General features: G+C 36.4%; 1 protein-coding gene across 1 annotated transcript in view; it reads right to left on the reverse strand.

The window, feature by feature from the left end:
- The window catches only part of LOC112679305, an 83,374-nt gene extending 73,272 nt beyond the window's left edge, over positions 1-10,102 (reverse strand). The window contains exon 1 of the mRNA XM_025549054.1: positions 9,644-10,102. Coding sequence (XP_025404839.1) covers positions 9,644-9,740 — 97 coding nt within the window. The 5' untranslated portion in view covers positions 9,741-10,102. The remainder of the gene's footprint in view (positions 1-9,643) is intronic.
- Positions 10,103-23,038: the final 12,936 nt, after the last annotated feature.

Consider the following 23,038-nt stretch of genomic DNA (forward strand, 5'->3'; position numbering starts at 1 on the left):
TGTATAGAGCCTTTATACTGTGGTATATTATACTCTAGTGCGGCAACAATTATTTTATTACACTATTGCGTTTCTTATTTAGAATTTGGATTTAGACCTTTCTGTTATATTTCGTATATATTATAATTTATTTAAATTTGAAAACCACTATAAACCATAATAGTATTCGAAAAACAATTCAGAGTAAAGGCCAATGTTTATTATACTTTGTCGGGAATATAATAACGGTGCACGCATTTTTTCCAATTTCGTGTTTTTCTTTGATTAACTGTACGCAAAATTATAACTTTAAAACCAACGCACTTCTCTATTTTTTTTCAGGATCTGAAACACAGAGATGACAGTCAACGTACGAGTGTAGTATTCCTTTATCCCTATCATCATCGGGATTCGTCAAGAACCGTCACGGTATATTAAATAGCATTTTTTTTTTAAGTTATTCGGATCACAGTTCAACGGTGAACCTATCCTAATTCTATTGGTTAACACCGTGGTTCCGTATCTACTCGATATAGGGCCTTGGATGAAGTTTACGAAATCCGCAGGTGTCTCGTTATACGTAGTGTTTCGTTTCCAGGAACTAGTTCATTATGTGTAAGCGAAACGGTCCGGTCGGATGAGCCGCAATCGCAATTGTGGAAATCAGAAACAAGGCCCCAATCGAGCATCAAGTGTCCGTATTTCCCAGATCCCTTTGGTTCCAAAGCAGCTCTTTATTCTAACGGTAGGCCATGTTTATTGGGTAGTAGAAATGCTGTGGTTTTGATTTTCAATTATTTTAACTTGCTCATTGTTTTATATTTCATTGTACAATTTTTACTGCCGTTTAATGATAAATATATATATATTTATGTATCATTAGCCAAGTTTAAGAAACGATACATTAAGCTACGGGCCCAGTTTCCGAGGATGGATCGCAGTTGATCAGTCGAAATCCTCAGGTGGAACCGAACAAAGTCAAGCAATCGATGATGTTCGACGCGATGACACGATTAATCGATAAATAATAACATTGCCCAACCGAACCGGATTCACGGTGGCGTGATAGCTGATAGGTGGTAACGGGTGGTCGCACGATCACTCGACACACCGTCGGTGACCGTTGTGTTACGCGATGTAAATCGACCAGTAGGGACTGCGTGCGTCGCGTCCCGAAATAGACGACGGCGGACAGAACTCGGACGCGGCACGTATGCAGAAGGGACATTACGTGCACACCGTATGGTGCAAACGAAAACGAACGTATTATGTTTTTATTACTATTTATTACTATTTAAATTATTGCTGTAATTGCTCTCGTACAGCTGTAACACACCCGGGCGCAGTCTCTCGCTGGTCCGAGGCAGATTTAACGCGTTCTCGCCTGCGACGATTGCAACGAATACGCCGACAACGTTTACCATGGTGTTGCACACACGCGTGTACGATAACAATAAAAATAATCTTTCATCTTAACAATTCGACGTACGCTTAAACAATTATCGATGTCATTCTCGATTTTTCTTTGTCACTTATATTTCTCTACGACTCCCGGTACGTTCTTATCTCGGTACATTCCATCACTTTCTTTAAGAATGGAGTTGATCAAGAATGCCTTCCTTTTCCAGGGTTTTTTCAGGTTTCTCCTCCGTTATTGTGGATATCAAAGAATCATTCTTTATCATGTGTCCGATCCTTGCTTTTATTCTCAATCAATTCCATGTTGATCTTTAAGTATTAATTTCTCTAAAACGGTACAACACGTTTTACCTTTTCTGTCTGTAGCATTTTCAACGTTATTCTCCAACACCGGATTTCAAAAGCTTCTACTTGGCTCTCTCAGCCTTCAGTACAGTCAAAGTATGTGCTCTGTAAAGGGCTACGTTTCACACAAAACTTTTTATAAATTATTTCCCGATGTCCAGGCTTATTCTCTTTGAAGTAAAAAATATTTCTCTTTTTATAATAGGTTTGTTTGTTTGTATTCGTACGGCTTTTCCACTCGTTCGCGAAACGTATATTCGGTGCACGGCGCGCGTAACAATGCAAACGCGTATCCTTTTGATCCAAACGTACTCGGCTGAGTAAAAGAGGTGTGTAATGCATATATTTTCGTCTGTTTATTGTCCCGTTTTTTCCTCTACTCTTCTAAACGGTAGTAATTATTAAAACCATCTCATCCTGTCCCCGACGCGAAGTATTATGCGTATATTACATAAGCATAACATACGTATTGTTATGTCTAGACAGTCTATGGTACAGGGTCTACATTTTTATTATTTTAAATCCTCGTAAGACGGTGATTTTTTTTTTTTTTTTTTTGTACAATAAATAATCAATCAAGCGCTCGTCTGCGTAACAGATTTAACGTCGTTGGAATAATATCATCGAAATACGACTAATCGCGGTCAGTCGCTCCAAACAAGTTCACAGCATTTGCCCCGATCAATCGATCTGGACGAACAGTCGTAAGTCGGCGAGCACAACACTAATAATACGCGGGCCCTAGCGCACGAAAACAACGGTTGTTGAAACCTGATGCAGCGTACAAAAATAATAAAAAAAAAGCGTACGCCAAAATCGTCGGAACGACGCGCTCGCGCGTTTTCCATCCGACGGAATAAAAATAACGCGTGAAAACGGTACGAAACCGTCACCCGTTGCCGCCGGGGATTTCACAACGAATGGAAACCAAAGTTCACACCGCGGGACCGACACGACAATAACTGCAAACGCGAATATTACGTTCGCCGTAAACACATCGTTACACGTCGATCGATCGGAACCCAAACGGTGGAAAGAATATAATGTTCCGACAAAAAAAATATTCGTTTGAGAAACACCAGTTATTTTTCTTATATTTATTTTTTATATTTATTTTCATTTTTTTCTTTAGTACTCGCGCGTACATCACAATCGCGTCTCGTCGCGCGGAATGCGCGCTCCCTATGCACAGTATACGGTGGCAGTCGAGGATAAATAATTTCCGTCGGCTTTTACGGTACGTTATAGACCGGTGTGTTGCGCAGTCGAGAAGAGATCCAATCATAAATCACGCGAATGCTCGGATGAATATTATTATACACGGTTAACGAGAAGGAAAAAAAAAAGTATACACATTTATACGAGTATATACATAAATAATGCACATTTTGTTTAGTATACATTACTGCCTGCGCAAGCGGGGCCGATGCGAATGGGAAACGAGATATCGGTGTGTGAAATTGATTGACAAAACGACCGGCGAGGATGTGTCGATTACGATCTGAAGATAATAGTGCGCGGCACAATGACCGGTGCGCGCAACAATGGCGACGAGACGAGAAAGAAACGGGATGCAAATAATTTAATTTGGTATGTTGATCGGACAGAACGAGATAGGACGAATTAATAACGGGGCCCGTTCTTGTGTCCGTGGAGATCCACGCGATATTTTTCGAATAACGCATTCGAAATGAACATCATAACCCACTACGTGCAATGTAACAATATAATCGCACATGGTTGCGACGTCCACGTCGGCGTGCTTAAAAATATTACGTTCGGTTTACGGTATCGTGAATATTACCAGACAAGGGCGTACCCAAGGGGGGGGGGGGTCGGGTCTGGATCCCCTTCATTGAAATTTTTACATACTCAACAGTTTAATAGTAAATAGTATAATAATAGTATATAGTGTATTTTAATTTTCCATTATCTTCAATATACAAAGTTTATAGATTATATAATATACCTATAATTTATAAACTATACACTATAGTATAGTCATTTGTTGGCATTAAGTTAAACAGTAATTATAATTAGAGAACATATAAAATAAAAATGTTAGATCCCCCCCTATAAAAAATTCCTGGGTACGCTCATGTCACCAAAGTTGAAACGCGTTTCGAACAGAAATGTATTATTATCGAGACGGAAAGCGATTATGATGTTATTAATAATCGAAAAACCAATTTTACCGATACTACTTCCAAGTTCTACACCGAACGATTCCGTAAGCGTTTCGAATTTTTTTGTTAAGGTCTAAAGCATCATGTGTTGTGCAAAGACGGAATAGATCATCTGCAAGCACTGCGAGGGTTTCTTACGGGTAAACATATTTATACAAAGAAGAAGTGATAATATTCTAAGAATATAACTGAGGTTTTTATTACAAATTAATTCACATATTATAATATTTTATTACGGATTCGTTTCTAGAAGCCTATTGTTGACTAACAATTTATTATTCAACTATTCAGCGGAGCTCGTAAATTATCTGAGAAAAGTATTAAATTAATTTATGCTCTATTGCTATACAAGGCATAAAAATGAAATAAAAATATCGATAAAATATAGAATTTGAAAACGTTATGTAAATTCAAATATTGAAATTTAAATATATTTTATCGTTTATTTCCGTTTTCCATGGGTAAAATGCCATAATCTTCAATCCGAATTAATTGACATTCACACGAAGTAAAAACGATTACGATGAATAAATAACATTATAATTTAAAATCTAAACCAGAAAAATTGTCGTTTGAAATCGAAATCAAAATGTTAATTAAAATCATCGAAATCTTATGTTTAAAATAAACCAGAAAATAAAATGATCTAGTTACCGATATCACAAACCTAAATCGACGTTTCAATTCTCACTTTTGTTCATTTATTTATTTCATAACAATGTTTTATATTCTTTGTTGGGTTTCCTTCAATCGTGGTGTATCATGGAAACGTTAAGAGAAATCCAATGTAAAATAATAATAATGATGATGATGATGATGATAATAATGATAGTAATCATAATGATAATAAGGATAATATATTTATAATGCAATTTTATTATAGACTAATAGCATTTTTCCGGCTCGTAGCATACATCACGGACAAAACAATACTAAATGGATCATCAAACCCGGATTACCAATAAAGTCCGTTGTCCAACGGGCTGGAAAGGTCGTAGGACAATTAATGTGTATGGTAATGGCACACTGCGTGGCATTATGGCCTACTTCTAATGGGATGTATTCGCCTCGGACACTGTGCGCGAACATCTATCTACATGCATAAATACGCTATTATTAATATTACTATTGTCGTTATGAAATATCGCATTGAATAAAGCAAGATTTATATGCGCGACGGTGATATTGTTCTGGACGGAAATAGCTGATTCGAAAAACAAACGCGGACAAAGTTAACAAAATTATTAACGTCGCGCACTCCTTTCGAAAGCGACGAGTTAATTCATCATTCCATATGAAGTGTGCGTACCGTGTTCGTACGGGAGAGGGGCGAGGAGATGGTGAAAAAAATGATGAGCCTTATTAGGAGAAAAACTTTTGTTGTCCTTTACGGCGAGACGACGATCAAAGGTAATTCTGATGTACAAATAAAACGGGTGTAATTTTTGCTAATGTTTTATTCAGCTTAAACGCGTTTTATGACACTCGAGACTTGGGCGGTATACGACAACGTTGCTCACAGCGTACACTGTAAGTAAAGTATTGACGTACTGTGCGTATAATTTATTCGTCTTTCAGGGGGTATGTTTGCTCAGCACTGGTTAAATTAATAATGATAATAAAAAAGAAAAAAAACAAATTGCATCACGCGTGTAATTGTTATTAATTCGATATTCGTATTTTATTTTTTTATTTCTTAATTCGCTTAATCGGGACTAAATTAAAAGGGGCTATATAAGTGGGTTGAAGTCCATAGTTCCTACACGTTAAAAGGATCCCAGGGCTTCGGTTTTTTCAAGGCTGTGAAATTGTTTAAACATTCTATTTAGTGACGTGCAACGTATAAATGCTTAACTACCGGCCACACAACATGGTGTGCTTTTACTGATGCGCTCGACTGTATGTGACTCACCCGTATGCTCACGTGCACACGTTAAACAGTTACATTCGTAGGAGCTTATATTTATTATGTGTTCTTGACCAGCTTCTTTTTCTTTTTTTTTTTATTTAAGAGTTCATTTTTTACCGACTCGTCTCAAGCCTGTTAAATACAGCAACTGGAAAAACGTTTCACGCAGCGTTGACGTTCGTGTATTTGAACTCGCGCACACTTGTGTATAAAATGACTTAAGGTCTTGTAAATAGACGCGTTAGCGTCTCTCCTCTATCGGTTAGATTCGTCGGCCGTTTCATCACGTTCGTCGGTAGACCTATGCAATCTAATTGTTATTAGTATTTAATCATTATTCGTGGCCTATCGAACAACGTTGCGCACGAGCGTGTTATTATATTTTATGGAGAACATTAATCGGATTAATGTTTCTAGGCGTATGCAGCGCTCGTTCCGGCCGATGTATTCGGATGCGATGATCGATTGTGAAAGAATTATGTGTACAGTGCTCTTATGGTTTATTACTGTTTGTAAACGGTTATTATCGGTGCGACACTGTTTTTGAGTAACGTTAGTAGCCGGGATAGTTATGGAAATCCTGTGCATATTTTATTCCAATACACTAACTATCAGCAGAACCCGTCGAATGTGTTTTACATTTTTAGAGCTTAAAATGTTACACGGGATCGAAGTATATTGATTCTGTCTTCGGATATGCGCACATAAAATCCGTCATTTTTCCGACAAAAATGTACGAATACGTAATAGCCATCGAAACGCTCTTGCATCTATCGATTTATTCGTCCATTATTATACCAGCAACGCGATAAACATTGTCAATAACATCTGTTGTTAACGAAGTTATTACATTTTTAAAATGAAAATGAATAAAAAGGTATCACGTCAAAGACACGACAGCAATAAGAATTTTTTCGTGGAAAAAAGTACAGTTATACCGTATATACATAAATACATTATCGTTATAAAGTTGTGATAAACTGAGAATAATAACAACGAAACAACTTTTAATTAATGTCGAATGTTCCCCGTGAAATGTTCAGTTAGAAATCGTTGAATACTTTTTAATTTCCAAAAAAATCGGTTGACAAGTATTAAGTTAAAACCATAGAAACAATATTAAACATCAAATAGTTATTAAACGAATTTTTTCGTCTATTGGTGTTTTTCCTAATTCTATACGAAATAATTAAATTGTATTCATTGCAATGGGTCCATCGAAATTCATCAATCTATTTTGTAATTAATGTTCGACATTTTCTTAGCATCAATACATTGAAAATTAGTACACAAAGACAAAAATACTATTAAATCTTTGTAATTATTGAAGTTAAAAGTTTAAAGTTGAAAGGCAATTTGCTTAAATAAACTTTATTGAGTTCTGCATTTTAGAATTAACGTTAGTAGTGAAAATAAATTCGATTTACGTTTGACGTTGTTGCTAATCATTTATATCAACAGTATCATAAATTTAAAATAAATTGTTGACAATTTATTTTTATAGAAAAGTCATTTTTTGTTTTTTAAGATAAAATCTTTGACTTATTTATTCAAAATTATGATTATTTTAAACAAGCACAGAAAATTAACTTGATACATTATTTCATGTTGAAATGTCCGTTCTACTCTTTCCGTTACCGTTTATACTCGCGTCACATCACGTATAATAATCTTAAAATGGTTACAGTCATAAAAAATAGATCCAAATCGATCGTTTGTCACTTTTTACGATGGAATAATTCACTGGACTCGAACCTATCCGCTCAAAGCATGGCAAGAAATAACGTTTATTGCTTGATTGACCATTGATCATGTTCATCTATAGTAATGATTGTGTACCGTTTCGTTGTACATCGGACATCTAGTAACATTTTAGACCAAATACCTATTTATCATTTAATTTAGTATTTAAGTGGTTTTCGGTAAAATGATAACAGTTCTTAGTGAAGCTTACTCACAGAACGATTATTTTATATTCTAACTGAAATTATAGAACAATAGTTTTCAAAACAATGTGCTATTTTTTTTTTCATTATTTTTACTTTTTGTACACAATTTCGAAGAGGAAAAAAATCCCGAAATATTGCATTAAATGTTGAAATCCGTTTGAAAATCGATTAATCGGTTATAGGTTGAACTAGATTGTTATTGATTCCCGAACAATTTTATAGATAATCATAACAAAAAAAAAAAACCAAATCAAGCATATTATCTTTCGACCGCTTTAAAAACCTTGGTTGGTACCGTGTAACTCTGATAAAACTACCCTGCGTAATAGTGGAAAGAATCGAAAAAACCAGTAGGGTCAGTTGCCGATAAGTTGTTGTTCTCACATTCTCGTTTCGTAAACAAAACCAATCCGGTAGGATTCAAATGGACGTACCACCCCGAACTGCAGACACGACGTGCCGCCGACTGAATACGATATCGCGCGTGATCCATTAATGTTTCTGATAATCGCCCGTTAATCTCGGTAATTTCGTCGCAGCCGCGGGTCAGGCCACGCGCATAATAAATTTATTGGCCAATATCGCGTCACGTTCGAAATGACACGCAATAGCTTATGAACACAGCAAAACGATCTTATTTGGACGCGCGCAGTGAACACGAGTGGAGACTTACAGGACCCGGGCGCGCGGTTAACGATATCAGTGTTGTTAGACTTGCATCTACCCCCACTAAGTACAGTTTTTACCGGGGGTAGGAAAAGCACGACACAATTGAAGTCCGTCGAAAGAGTTGTATATCGTTACGCGCGTGCAACAACATGGAGGCGTTACGCGTGCAGATCGCCGCGTAACACCGAACGGGGTGGCGCTGACGGGTTGATAATCGCCAGAACGGATGGTCACCGATGGAAACGCGAACATCGATTGTCGAGTGCTTTCCATCGTTGTCCGCCCGCGTGCGCGACGCAATCAGACGGGGCCTAGCGTTTCGAAACGTCGTCAATAATGTCATCGTTATTACGATCGTAATTTTTATTCGGATCGTTGTCGTGCCGATCGCCTCACGATTCGAAATCAGTACTGCGATCGAGATCGTGACGCGACGATCGTCGCACAACAGCATCCGTCTCTGATCCACATCGGTTGTCGACGGTAATCGTACGGACGTAGCGCGCGTGGAAATACAAACTCTGTTTGAATCGATCATTGATCGACACGATTGCTCAGCGACGATTCGACACGTCGTCGTCTAAAAATTTGGGACGCATAATTCGACGGACGCGTAAGCGCGCGCACATCTGTATTTCAAGCGGTGCCTACAACACTTTTGGGCCCTAACCTAATGGAACGTGTATTACATAAACGGTTAAATAAACAAAACTTTTATTATTTTTAATCAACGTTGCGGAACACATTGGTCCCGATGAATATGTTTTCATCGAACCGCTTTTATTTTACTCAGGCACCTTCAACTATTTATGACATCTATGTTTTTGTTCGATTGTAGTTTTTACGTTATCGCAACATTTTTCGTACGGTTGTTTAGAAAACGTAGGCTTATTTTTCCTGCGAAGGAACATCGTTTATTTTTTTATCGAATGTTTCAGGATAAATTACATTCGACTCGAGCAACACCAGTTCAAATATACGCTTAGACTTTAATCGTCGGGCCCCATTTACAACATTTCGGGGAAGGGAGGTTCCCGGGCATATCCGGCACCCCCCCGTACGCACGCCTGTCGAGTGTCGTATCGGTTTTCGACGTAACGCGGACATTCGTCAACGCGTTAGTAACGAAAAACTGTAACGTGCACACGCGCCGCGGGTTCTATCGTCAAAAGTATTATCGTTCTTACCTGTGTCGGACACGATCTGCAGCACGACCAAGCACAACAGTACGATCATCAGCGTGCTCCGGCCGAGTCGGAACCACTGCGGCGGACGCGACTTCATGATTTCCGTGTCGCCGTTTACCTCGTGGTCGTCGGTCAACTCGCGTTACGTGTCGGACGGAAACGGTATGTCGTCAAAAGCGATTGGGGAAGGGAAGGGGGGTGAAACGTTACTTTGCGCGCGTACGACGTACGATGATGAGTTTGTCGGGAGACGGTCCCGGAAAAAGAAACGAAAAAAAACGAGACGATTTTCGACGCGAGATGAACGCGAAACGAACGGCTCTACAAGTGCAAATGCTATCGGACGCGATACCGCCGACGGACGGACGGACGGACGGACAGACACGGGGCACGTGACAACGGCTACTAAACGTCGCGATAGAAGCCGCTACGGCTGGCGAACACTAACAATCGCCGCCGCCGCCGCCGCCGTCGCTGCGCATCGTCTCTCTCCGTGCGCACCGCCGCCACTGGTGGAAGGTGCGCGTGCGCGCGCGCTTGTGCGGGTGTGTGTATGTGTGTGTTTGTGTGTGCTTGTATAAATGTGTATGTGTGTGTTTGTGTGTGCTTGTATAAATGTGTGTGTGTGTGTTTGTGTGTGCTTGTAAAATGTGTTTGTGTGTGTGTGTGTGTGTGTGTGTGCGTGCGTGCGTGTATAAACGTGCGCGCGTGTAAGCATGATCGAACGCGCGTTAGTGTGCGTGTGCGTTGCGGTGCATATCCGGTGGTGGTCAACTGCAATGATAATGAACAATTCCGTCGTGTGCAGTGCCGCGTTAAGCTGTGTAGCCGCTCCGGGGTGAATCAAGAAAATTAGAATTATTAAAAGGAATAATACACGTAACAGAAATAATATGCAATGCAGTTATACGGGGTCGTACAAGAACGATTATGATCATACATTTTTTTATCTTATGTTGATGCGCTCAACAATTTTCCGCCCCTACCTTGTCCCCCGTTAAACGCGGTTCTGGTCGTCATCTCGGTATCTTACTCGAAACGCGTACGGACGAACAAAGTTCCGACGCGGTTCGGTACCGTTTTAGGCGCGCCGCACAGTGGGCGGAATTTTGAAAATACGTAGAAAAAAATAACAAATATGTAATATACCTATTTTACAAGTTTTAATGTTTACATAACGTAAAAGTACTAGACTTGAATCAAATTTAACATTTTTTTATAACTTATTAGCTATATATTAAACAAATTTAACATCAAATACATTATTTTATTCAGAATCTAGGTCGGTAATAACAACGTTTTTTTCGGGTGTAATTGGATCCGAACAAGTTAATAATGTTAATACTTCCGAGGATAATAATACCATTTTTTTAGAAGGATATGGCCGTATTGATGATATGACCGGGTCAGATGTAACAATTAAACGATGAAGAAGATCAATATTTGTATCAATTCGACTAGTTTTCCGAGTGAAATGTTCTCGAAAAGATTTATACTGCTTATTTCTCGCTTCCGAAGCTTCCTCTGATAATTCTCCAATTGGTAGTAAGCAATGTTTTATTACATCAGCACCATGTAATAAGATTATATAAACACTAGCCGGCATATAGTACCAGTTATAATGTTCTATGTAAAGTTTTGCCGTGTCCATAGCATACTTTTCAAATGCTTATATTCTATATATTCAATAATGATTTTTCGAGATTGGGCGTTCAGTGGTCTAATATTTCCATTTTTTCTTAAAAATTCAAATAATTCTCTACGCATAACACCTAACAAAAATAATTATTATTTTAATAGACGCAGAGAAAAGCAAATAAAATATATGTACAGTTAAATTTTATGAACTTTAGAATGATCTAGCATAGTATTTGCAGAGGTCAGATTTGACGATTTTTTTTAAACTACCATTAAAATTAAAATTTTTAAAATTAAACGTAAAATGTTGTATTGGTCATTTATACTCGTAATACTATCAAACGGGTAGTTAAATTTATTAATACAAGAAATTGACTTAAACATACCTTCTTTAGTATCCTTCATAGTAAATAAAATATACAATATTTCAATCTAATGACTCTTACCACTCGAAAAGTCAAACGCAAATAACGTAAAATATTGTACAACAGACCAATTATTTACTTATTGCAAAAATTGTTTACAACTTGAAGCTCATTAAATAGCATTATCTCTTAAATTTTACTGATAATTTTGTCTATAGTAATCTTATAAACAAAATATAAATTTATTAAGTAATTATACGATATGTGAAAATTTTATTTTTGTCCACCTATAATCGATATTTCGCCCACTGTGCGCCGGTACGAGCAATTTCCCCGGGGGCACGTGCCGTCGATTTTTGCGTTGATCCTCGCCCCGGCGGTCGTAATACCCGTACGACCGTTTGCCGGACCGGGTGTTGATGTTGTTTCCACCCGAATCAGGTTCGTATTTAATGTGGGATGGGGGAGGGCGAATGGGGCGAACACCGTATTTAAGGAATCGATTATATGTGAAACACACATTTCAAATTTTTTTGATGTTGATCATTTTACGAATATAACGAAATCAAATCACGCGTGGCTGTGAATACTGAACTGGGCCAATTGTCGAGTCCATACTTGGTGAAAAATCAAATAAAACACAAGCGTAACTCTCAAACACACACACAGGCGTTAAAAAGAATTACACGAAAATGGAATAAAGTGAATCTGGCATTAGATTTAAAAAGAAAAACCACAATTATTAAGAATTCCCCTGATTTGAATATTACCAGCAATTTTACTTGTACATTTTGAGCTTGAATTAAAGAAAAAATTTGAGTCCCCCCCCCCCCTAGAAGTAAGTCTAATTACGCCCCTGATCGGAATCGGTTAACTACCGTACGCGAACGGTACGCGTCTTACGATGTTGGTAAGCGATACGAATCCTACGCCGTACAGACCGAACGGAATTTATTCGTTCAAAGGATAAATTCAATTTATATCTTATGCTTTCAGCTCCTTAATATTTCGAACGCTCGTAATTCAATTTTTTACGTTTTATATTAATTATTTTCCAAGAGAACAAACACGTGCCGCCCAGTCGAATGACATTTTTTATTTTCACAACGCAATTATAACTTTTAAGAACGAATTTTATCAGTTGTAATCCTTCAACAACGAGTCAACAGATATTATAATAAGCTCCGATGGCGACGGGAACCCGGAGGAATTAATTTCATCGGGACAGTTGAATAAATAATTCACGCCCCTTTTGAGTAAACTCGAGGGCAAGCAAGTGGAAATTAAGTTAACAACAAAACGACCGAAACTTGTGCGTAATAAGAAACAACGTTAACAAGTTAAGACCCGTTTCGTTTATCGCTCGACTTTAACTTGTTAACTTGTTCAATGCCCAGCCCGGGAGATTCGCACGAATTCCACAAGAACGGTTGAACGGGTTTTGAGTATTTGACGAGGAAAAAAAAATAAAAATGATTGGGACTCGACCGAAGGGATTCGCCGGACATGTAGGAACTTCGCACGTCCATGCCCCGGTGCAACGAAACGTCGGGCGAACGGTCCCTGCTGGGAATCGTCTCGATGCTCGTCGCGACGAACATGTGCCCGGTACATTACACCCGCGGCAGGAATGTGCATTCGGTCAAATTTCATCGTGGGCAATAATGTTATCGTAATGCGACTCGTCCGCCCGAGAATTCCGATTCCCGCCCGGTCGATACGAACGTTCTTTTACGGCATAGCGACGAAACGATTATTACAATTATTATTATCACCGTTACAGCCAGACTTCGAGACTTGAAAACGCGATAACAAGCGCTTCAGATACGCGCCAAAAAAAAAAAAAAAAAACCTAAATCTATGCATTTAATATGTTTATAAGTATATTACCTGAATTAAACGTTTGAAAAATAACAAATAATTATGAACATGTACGTTGCAAGTAAGTTGGATACATACGTTTGCACTAATATTTTAATTTTTCGGTAGGTAAAAAATGTGCATATAGTTTTTTAATTTTGAATCACTTGTTAACGTATACAAAATAAGCACTTTCCTCCAAGATCTATGTATTACGCAAAAACATGCGCATTCATATTTTCGATTTGAAATTAAGTCATCGAGAAATTAATTTATTTCGTACGCTACACACAAAAATAACAAAAGCAAGCAAAGACTCGAACCCCGATTATTATTATTATTGTTGTTTTTTCCATGTCGAGCGAATCGAACGGGCGGAAGACGATACGCTGACGACTGTTCTAGCGAAAATGTCATCTTACGGTTTAATTAAATTTTATATTTTAACCGATTCGCAAAGTGTATTGTGTCCGTTAACATGTGTGCGTGGGGCATGTAATGGAGAGAGAACAACTTTTATTTCAAAAAATATAAAGCCTGCCTATAGTGACACTGTATACTCATCAAACTAAAAAAATATTTTACAATCGAATCCAGTAGTTGGTAAATATAAAGAAAACATAGAAATAAAATTAAAAAAAACAAAATTCGATAATAACATCGTGGTAACGCAACGCTGGTTCTACGTACTCGACGGAATTTCTAAACCCGAAACAGCGTTATTTCCCCCACACAGAACGATTCTCGACCGGGGTCTAACCCTTTAGTATTTTTACTGAACGTTAATAATGAATTCTCGTCCTTTTTATTTATTTCATTCATATGTTCGCACTTGCCGATTAAAAAATGTGAAATCACACACATCAATTCAGGGCAAGTAAAAATCCGCTATATTTAACTGCTAATAATTTCAAAGCTGTATATATCAATGAATTATTTGGCAGAAAAGGAAAACTATATATATTGTTTCGATTGAAGTTTCAATTAAAATACATTTAATAATTACTTTGATAACGAAATCAAGAATAATATAGTACCGCTACGAAAAATCTAGGTAGATACACGTGACAACTTGTCACGAATAGATCACCTGTTTTTCTTTCATTTTATAACATGATCGTTTCAAAAACTATATTCAATCACATGATTGTCGAGTCTGATATAGAGAGGTGATGTATACCAGGGGCGGCTAATTTTTATTAAACTTGTGGTCGACTCCTGAGTTTTTCTAGGTTGTCAAGATTGACAGAAAAAAAAATGATACCGAGATTTCAGTTTTATTTTTTTTCATCTCGAGTTAAGAATATCTTTAATAAAAATATATCAGGTCACTTACTAATTTTTAAATATTTACTTATAAAATAAATTTTAAGCCACCTCACTAATTCGAACAATTTTGAACTCACGCTTGAATGCTATTTTCAAATCGTTAAAGTTAAATGTAATTAATTAACAATTAAATCGACATTAGACTTGAATTACCTAGATGAACATACTTTGTTTAGAGTCTCTTGGTCTTACATCAGAGTTACCCGGACGTTGTATGCAAACCTTTCTATATCCACATCAAAGATACCTTGATGTTTTGTGTTAACTCTTCCTAGGCCCTCCAGCCGCGGCTAACGTACATAAAGGAAAATTAAAACTGTAGACTGTACAAGGTTAGTTATTTTCAGTTTTAGTTGTTCTACTTTTTAAGATTTCAGTGACAGCTACACGTGACTCGTAGTTTTAAATAAGCAGAGTATACAATGATTATTATTATCATCATTATTCAATACGTTAGAGGCATATAAAAAATATATATATATAAAAAAACATATATTACGTAAGTATTTGGTTCGACCATTACAATAGCAGTCAATAATAATAATAGTTATTGATTCGTTTCGATTGAAAATATCGACTGCAATATCAATTGTGCATCCGTCAGTGGTAATCACGTGAACAGTATAATGCCAAAAATGACCCAACTTCACATAATGTAACGTTCAGGAAAACTATATAGGTGGCGTTTGCCCGGGACAGTTTACCGTCCGACGAATTTGGTACCTTTTGCAGTATAATCATCTGTCGTCCAAGTCTACGATTTATAATAATATTATTTTTCCACATTTGCGGAGCGGGACTGCTTCTGAGAAGTTTATTTAAAAATTTGGTTTTCTAAGGATATTTTATATTAGGATGTTTTTTAGGATATTTTCCGTGAATCAACTGATCCTTGTTTTGTTTTTTTACGGCATCCAACCCTTCAACAATAATAATGTTATTACTCGCGCACGTCAACGTAAGCCGACATTTGCGCGTTCATCTTTGGTTTTCACGAGAATATTATACATAATTATTGCGATAATGGTAATGATGTATGTTAATGTAATGAACGGCATTTCGAAACGTAACGGTTTAAGCGTAGAATATTTGCACATACATACGAGAAACATAAATCAGATGAAAAAGATGAAATTATGTATAAAAAAAAAAAAATCCATTTTATTCATGTTGCACTACAATATATACGTATATATCTATTTTTCCTTATCAAGTGCATTCATCCGTCTGCAATTTCCCTCCCCTTCCCCTCGACTCTCTCGAAATTCCGAAGTATATCGCATACGGCATCATCATGGACGACCTCAAGGACGAAATTACCACAGAAATGGAAAGAATCTCACCACAGCATATTACATGGTTGCACCACGTCATGAATAACGTAAGAGCGACCGACTACGTTTGAAAACGAAAAAAACAGACATAACTAACTTTAAAAAATAATCTTACAATTACACATTCGAATAAAACTGTACGTGCAGGTTTATTGTTTAATCTAAGTATTTGGAAAAAACTCCAAGTGATATTGTGCCAATTATTACGTCCCGAAAACCATATTAAATCCATTATTATTGACGGGAAAATGATTACACTGATCTGTGTTTTATTATGTATTTGGCCGAAATACTAGTCGTTTACAGTAGTAAATAGTAGTTAAAATAATAATTAGGAACCTGATATGTTGATGAATTTTGCGTTTTTTTTCTTTTTATTATTATTGTTATTAATATTTTGGAACGTCTTTTAAGCGATTCTTTACTAGCTGGAAATATATCTAAATATTATGTACAAATTCAAATTCCGAATACAATTTGTATTTTGCATTATTTTTGGCTTATTTTTTATTTTTAGGGCATTCTCGTGTACAGCTAATCATTTCGAGTGAACTATTAAAAAAGACATATTTCCGGATAAAAACAGAATCGAACTTCAATCGAATCGTTTTTGAAGTTTCGCGGTAAAACGAAACGTTGATCACGGGTATCGGTTAAAAAAATAAATACATAAATCGATAGACTTTAATACGTTTCAGGGGTGCTTCCATAGGTCTTGTATAACATCGTTTGTTTGTCGTATTTGTCGCGTTATCACTTCTACAATCAGTGGCGGCTCCAGGATTTAATTTTTTTTTTGGGGGGGGGGAAGAGTCCATATTCCAGAACGCAAATTTTAAAATTTTTTAATAATTAACAAATACATACAAATAAACAATTATTTTAAATGTGTATTTTTTTTTTATTTGTTAAAGATTATATTTAAATTATAATAATATTATAAGAAATGTATAATGATAAAGATAATTGTAATCTCCTAGGATTAGATTTTGAAAACATATCTAATACTTCTTCGGGTTCTACATCAATTTGTTTATAGATATTAAGCAAAGCTAAACCGTTTAAGCGGTTTTCCCACATTGTTGTTCTTAAATATGTTTTCATGCGTTTTAGCGTTGAGAAAGACCGATCACTTTTCGATGTTGTTACAGATATTATTGCCAAAATTAGTAAAAGTTGACGAATGTTTGGAAATTCACATATCATTATAGCATTATATTATTATTATATCATTTATATCATTATTTTTGAGCGAAAAAATATAAAAGATAAAATTGTTAAGATTAAAATAAAAACTTAACACTATTGATTTAATAAAACCTAACTTAGGCCAATGGGGGGGGGGGGAGGCCCTTTGATCCCCCCCCCCCTTAAATCTGCCACTGTCTAAAATAACGTTTCAAACAAGGTACCCGCAGTGCGCAGGTATCGGTCAAACGTTCTGGGCAACGCGTGCAAAGATCGTCGGCCAGTCCGACGTCGCGAATTAATTACGGTACGGATATGACGGACATGTTTTTCGACGATCCGATCGGATACCGCACGAACACACAACACCATCGTTATCCGACCACGGTAATGCTCGAACGCTTCGCCGTACATACGCGTAATCGATGAACATATGGCGACGTAAGGGATTGGGATAAATATATCCGACGGACGGTTACAGATTATCCGTGTACGGACGTGGTAAACGCAACGTTCAGTAGTTTGTTCGGTTATAAAAATCAAATCAATAACACCGTGAACGTGAAAACGAATAATTCGAACAATTATTGTTCTCCTGGCTGGTTTAAAAACACGAAAGATTTATCGGAATTACTGGGACCGTTTAAAATTGCCGGAGGAACGTTCGGCGGAGAAGAGCACGTAACCGCGTAAACAGCACGTAGTTAGGTCGGAAGCATTTTAAATACGTTAAAAGTAAGCAAGAAAAGTTCTCGCGTTTTTTTAACTATAATTGAAAAATCTATTTCGGAAGATTTGAAAAATCTCAGAGAAACCATTTCACCAATATTGGATTGGTAAATGCATCTGCATTTGATTCTGGATTTCGAAAGTTAAAATTTCTATTGAACGGAGAAAAAAAAACTGTTTGGAAACGGATTGAAATTTGTTCTTGTCGTGGTGTACCTATTTCAAACGTACCGATATTATTCCAATATCAGAAACGACAACGATAACCCAAAGTATATATTTAGTTGACCAACACTGTTATAAATTCATTCAACATTAATTTCTAAAAGTCTGCAAGACGAAAACTGCCCCCCCGCAACTTCGCCATCGTTTTGCTATCGATCGCACGATTATAGTGAACCGAGCGGCGCGTTTGCGTTTGATGATAATTAATAACGATAATAATTTCATATTTTCCGCCGTTCGGCGAGAGGACGGAGAAAATACAAATCGATATAATTTCGAACGAACTGGGAAAGCAATTGTTACGAGCAATCACCGTACACGTTATGATGTACATAGGAGATACCCGACGTCTGTGAGGTGGTTTTTAACATTAAGTAGAACGTTTTATTTAAGGGAGGGGAAGAGAGGCGATTTTTCTGTTACTAGGAATTTTCTAAAATATATTTAACACATAGTTTCAAATGGAAGTGTTTATATTGGTCTTGAGCGATTGGCGACAGCAACCGGCGATTCTCGAGCGACACGATTAATATTAATCATGTTTAATATTTGGTCATAATTTTAGAGCGATATGCACTTTATTTTCAAACGTGGAACAGTTCACTTGTTTCAACTAATTTTATTCATTTAACTTCATTATAATTATTAAAATAAACTATGAGTCAGCATAATAAATTTACTTCTGAGCAAAGGGAAATGCTAAGTTTCGAGGTTCGATTAAAACCGATTTTATGGAATGATCGGCACAAAGATTATAAAAATACCGAAAAAACAAAAAAAAAAAATGGAATGAAGAGGGTACAATTTGTGATTTAATAGGTAAGTACTTAACTTAAGTACTTAACTAGTTAGCAGCAGATTTCTGCTAAGTATTTTATAAAATATATAGATAAAAGATTGTTAAAAATCAAAAACTATGTACCCTCAACTTCGGAATCTAGCAGTTTTCCTAATAATGGTTATTCCGTCGACGTCGGAAATAGAGAAAACTTCTCGGAAAATCAAGGAACCGATCGGGAATATAGGACAGGCGACATCCGTTGGACCAAATTTCATTTTATTAGCACAGGAAATCATGATCCTCGTGGTAGTCACTATGTGATCTACACGCGCATTTCTGTTGCGCGATAGAAGGTTCGAAATTACCGGACGTCGACGAGTAAAAAAATGTAAAAATAGTGTACGGCTGAATTTATTGTCATTTTACCCGTGCCATGAAAATCGAAGTTTTTTTAAATTTTTTTCGAACGCGGAAAAGGGACGCGAAACGCACTGCGGTGCACACGATGCACCGACACAGCGAGATCCTTCCACGCGCGCAGCTACATCGTTCGTCTCGCGCCGCGGCTTAACCGAAACAGTGTTGCCCGGGATTAAATTAGATACGTAATATTTCAGCGCTGTAATGAGCGGAAGGCTTAAACATCCGTTTGTGTCGGCCGCCAGTTAAGTGCTGTTCGACGGTCTCCGCGCAGATATGCTAATAGGAATTTTAATATTTAATTAAAATAATGAACCCTGCACTCCCGCAAACAGTTACCGGCAAACGGCATCCGAACGCTAACCGTTCTCCTTTGTGTCTACGGTAACGATATTGTTAATAATAATATTTGTCGTTCGCACCGAGTATGATGCGAGTGTGGACTTACGAGTACGTTCTGCGTTACGTAACGACCGCGTGTTACGTTCGGCTGCCGAACGCAATGGCCAATCGTCAGATTCGATCACGTTTCGTAGACGTTAAGTGTCGGCTGTGCACGACCAAAACAACAACAACAATAATAAAAATAACAATCGTAATGAAATACAACAATTCGTGTGTTGTTTTCGGGAAACGATGAGGATGTAAATGAAATAGCGATTTTTCTACTCTCTAAACCAGCGGTTCTCGAACTTTTACGGTCACGGAAATAAGGAAATAGTTTCTGTTTCGTCGAATCCCAACTCCGACTACTACTAGTCTTCGACTTTTCAATTATTTATTGAAAACCCAATACTAAATGTTTTAAAGATATTTGTTGATTATTGTTTGTATGGGAGTAACCGAATTGGTTCCCATTTGGCCGACTTTGTTCCTGTTTGAAAAAGATATTTTATTAGGTTATAGCCGGATTGGTTTCCGTTTGTGTACAGGTAAAATATAGACAATTTTAATTTTTAACATAATTTACCTACCCTGTTAATAATTAAAATCCAGCGGGCCAGTGCATAGAGAGCAAAAAACAAAATTTTAAAAGCTACACATATGACACATAGACACAATTATTAAATAGATAATAGATAATCAATATAAAGACTATAGATTAGTAGAAACTAGCAAATAACTAGCAAACAGGAAAGGAGAAACAAATAATTGGAAAATGATATGACTGAGTACATTAATGAGAAGATTACGAGGATTGAATATTTAAAGAAAATTAGCTTTATATTTGCAAATCAGTGGTTTTAAATTGTATTTATTATATTTTACTATCTGTATTTCGTACACCTAAGTGATGACTAGCTGAATTCCAAATTAAAATTGTATATATCGTGGCCCTCGTGCCTAAAGTGACCAAGTGTTTTTTTCTTCTTTTGAATAATGACACTTTTAAAGTTGAGCACTTATTTGAAAATCGAGAATTTAACCAATGTTTATGAACTTGATAACAATAAAACCGCAATATTATACTTAACACTACAGTATACTAGTTTTACTCAATAATTATTACTACGATAACTAAATTATAAATAACTAACTTCATTTTTTGGTAAAAAGTGACCAAGTGAAAACGGGTTTTACTTGGTCATTTAAAAAGTGATCAAGTTACAAGTATAATATACTTGGTCATTAGTTTTTTATTGTTTTAAATGAGAATACATTGAGAATACATGCATTGATATTACAATAATTTTTATACATAAACATAATTCAAACAACAAACTTTTATTTTTACTTAATTTTTGCAAAATAGTCAACATAAGAAACTTAACATAACTTGTTAATTTTATGTGAAGACATCATAATAATATTATAAAATAAAATAACAACCTTATTATTACATAATAAAAAACAGTAAATATAATATTAATATCTTTCAAATAACTAGAAATAAACAATTTATAATAATATAATAATATTATATCACTTTTAAAACAAACTTAATTGAATCTTAGGTGTCTTCTTCGGGTTCAAGTAAAATATCCTGTGGTAGCAGTGTTTTTGATCTTAGGTTTACGGATCTCCTGCTAATTTTATAACCGAGTGCTCCGTCAATTTTGTGAAATTTTTCGTGTAAGTTTAAATGTATTATTGTTTTCCAACACAATAGTAACAAGAACAAGCAGGCAACGAAAACGTGTAAGACGAACGTTACAGTTAGGCGTGACGTACGAACTATTTCATTCGTCGAGTTTCGCGTTTACGGCGTACACGTAGAAAAACCATCCGAAAGACGAACCGATTACGATGACGGTCAAAATCGGACGATGTACTGCTTCGCCGGAGTCTTTTGCGGTGAGAACAATAGATGATTCCAACAGTTTTCATCGCACAACATATCCACGAACGCGTACGAACGAACGGGAAAAACCAATACGCTTTTCGTTGCTTTACGCAATTTTATTTTACTTTTTTTTTTATTTTTTTTTTTACAAAACCTGTGATTACATTTTTCGGTGAGGAGGGAGAGAGGCATCGTTTGCGCCGTGGTCGACCGAAGACTGTGACATGTTTTCTCTTGGGTCAAGACACCGTACCCGGTGGTTGGTTTGCGCTACGACCGACGTGAGTTGACTGCCTTTAGTATGAATAAGTCGAACAAAAAAGAAAAGCTACCGCGGGCACGTGCGTTACCGCATCATTTCGTTCGGTCGACGATTAAACCTGCTATGTTCAGCAGTATAACATTCGATTTTCGTACGACAGAAAAAAAAGTTTGTGTTCTGTAAAAAATATATGATATTCTTATTGTTTTACATTGTAACGGATTGAATAGAAAAACTTAAAAAAAATGTATATTTATAATATAATAATATTCTGCGAATAATAATAATAATAATCGGAGTAATATGTTCTAATTATTTCGACCTATGATTTTTTTTATTATATCCCCCCCTCGGTGTTCACGTTGGAAAAATGTTTTCACCATCTTAAATCGTACGCTAAATACACTAATAGTACACTTAATATCTCAGTAATATTCACGTTGACGTTGTCTCGAATAGTTAATTTAATTCTATAAACGTTGGCAACGAAAATAATAACGACTGGTAATCTGTTCCTTTTTCTTTATTTGGCCGCTGTCGTGAACAAACAATCATTTTTGCACGCAAAAACCGTACATTAGATTATTTTTACACGTGTTGTTATTAAAAAACTTACTTCGTGGGAGGGGCGGCGGGAAAGATAAATAAAAAAAAATTGATTATACATTTTTATAACAGTACAAAATCATGTTGCGTCGGTATGTGTCGCAAATTGGGCTACGTATTATGTACACGCTTCATTACATGCGTTCTACATACCTATATCGTAGTAGCACTTATCCTTGTTGGTTTTTTATTATTTTTTTTTTGTAAATTTTGCTCGTTATTATTTTAATATTAATGTTTAACATAAACACACATTATTATGTACCTTGATACACTTCAATTTTTTTTTGATTTTTTTTTTTTTTTTTTTGTAAATAAACAATTGTTTAATAACAGCACACTTGTGCTTCATAGATTTTAAACCCATTCGCTGA

Source organism: Sipha flava, unplaced genomic scaffold (genome assembly GCF_003268045.1).
Source record: "Sipha flava isolate LNK unplaced genomic scaffold, YSA_version1 134_pilon_pilon, whole genome shotgun sequence".
NCBI classification, from domain to species: domain Eukaryota; kingdom Metazoa; phylum Arthropoda; class Insecta; order Hemiptera; family Aphididae; genus Sipha; species Sipha flava.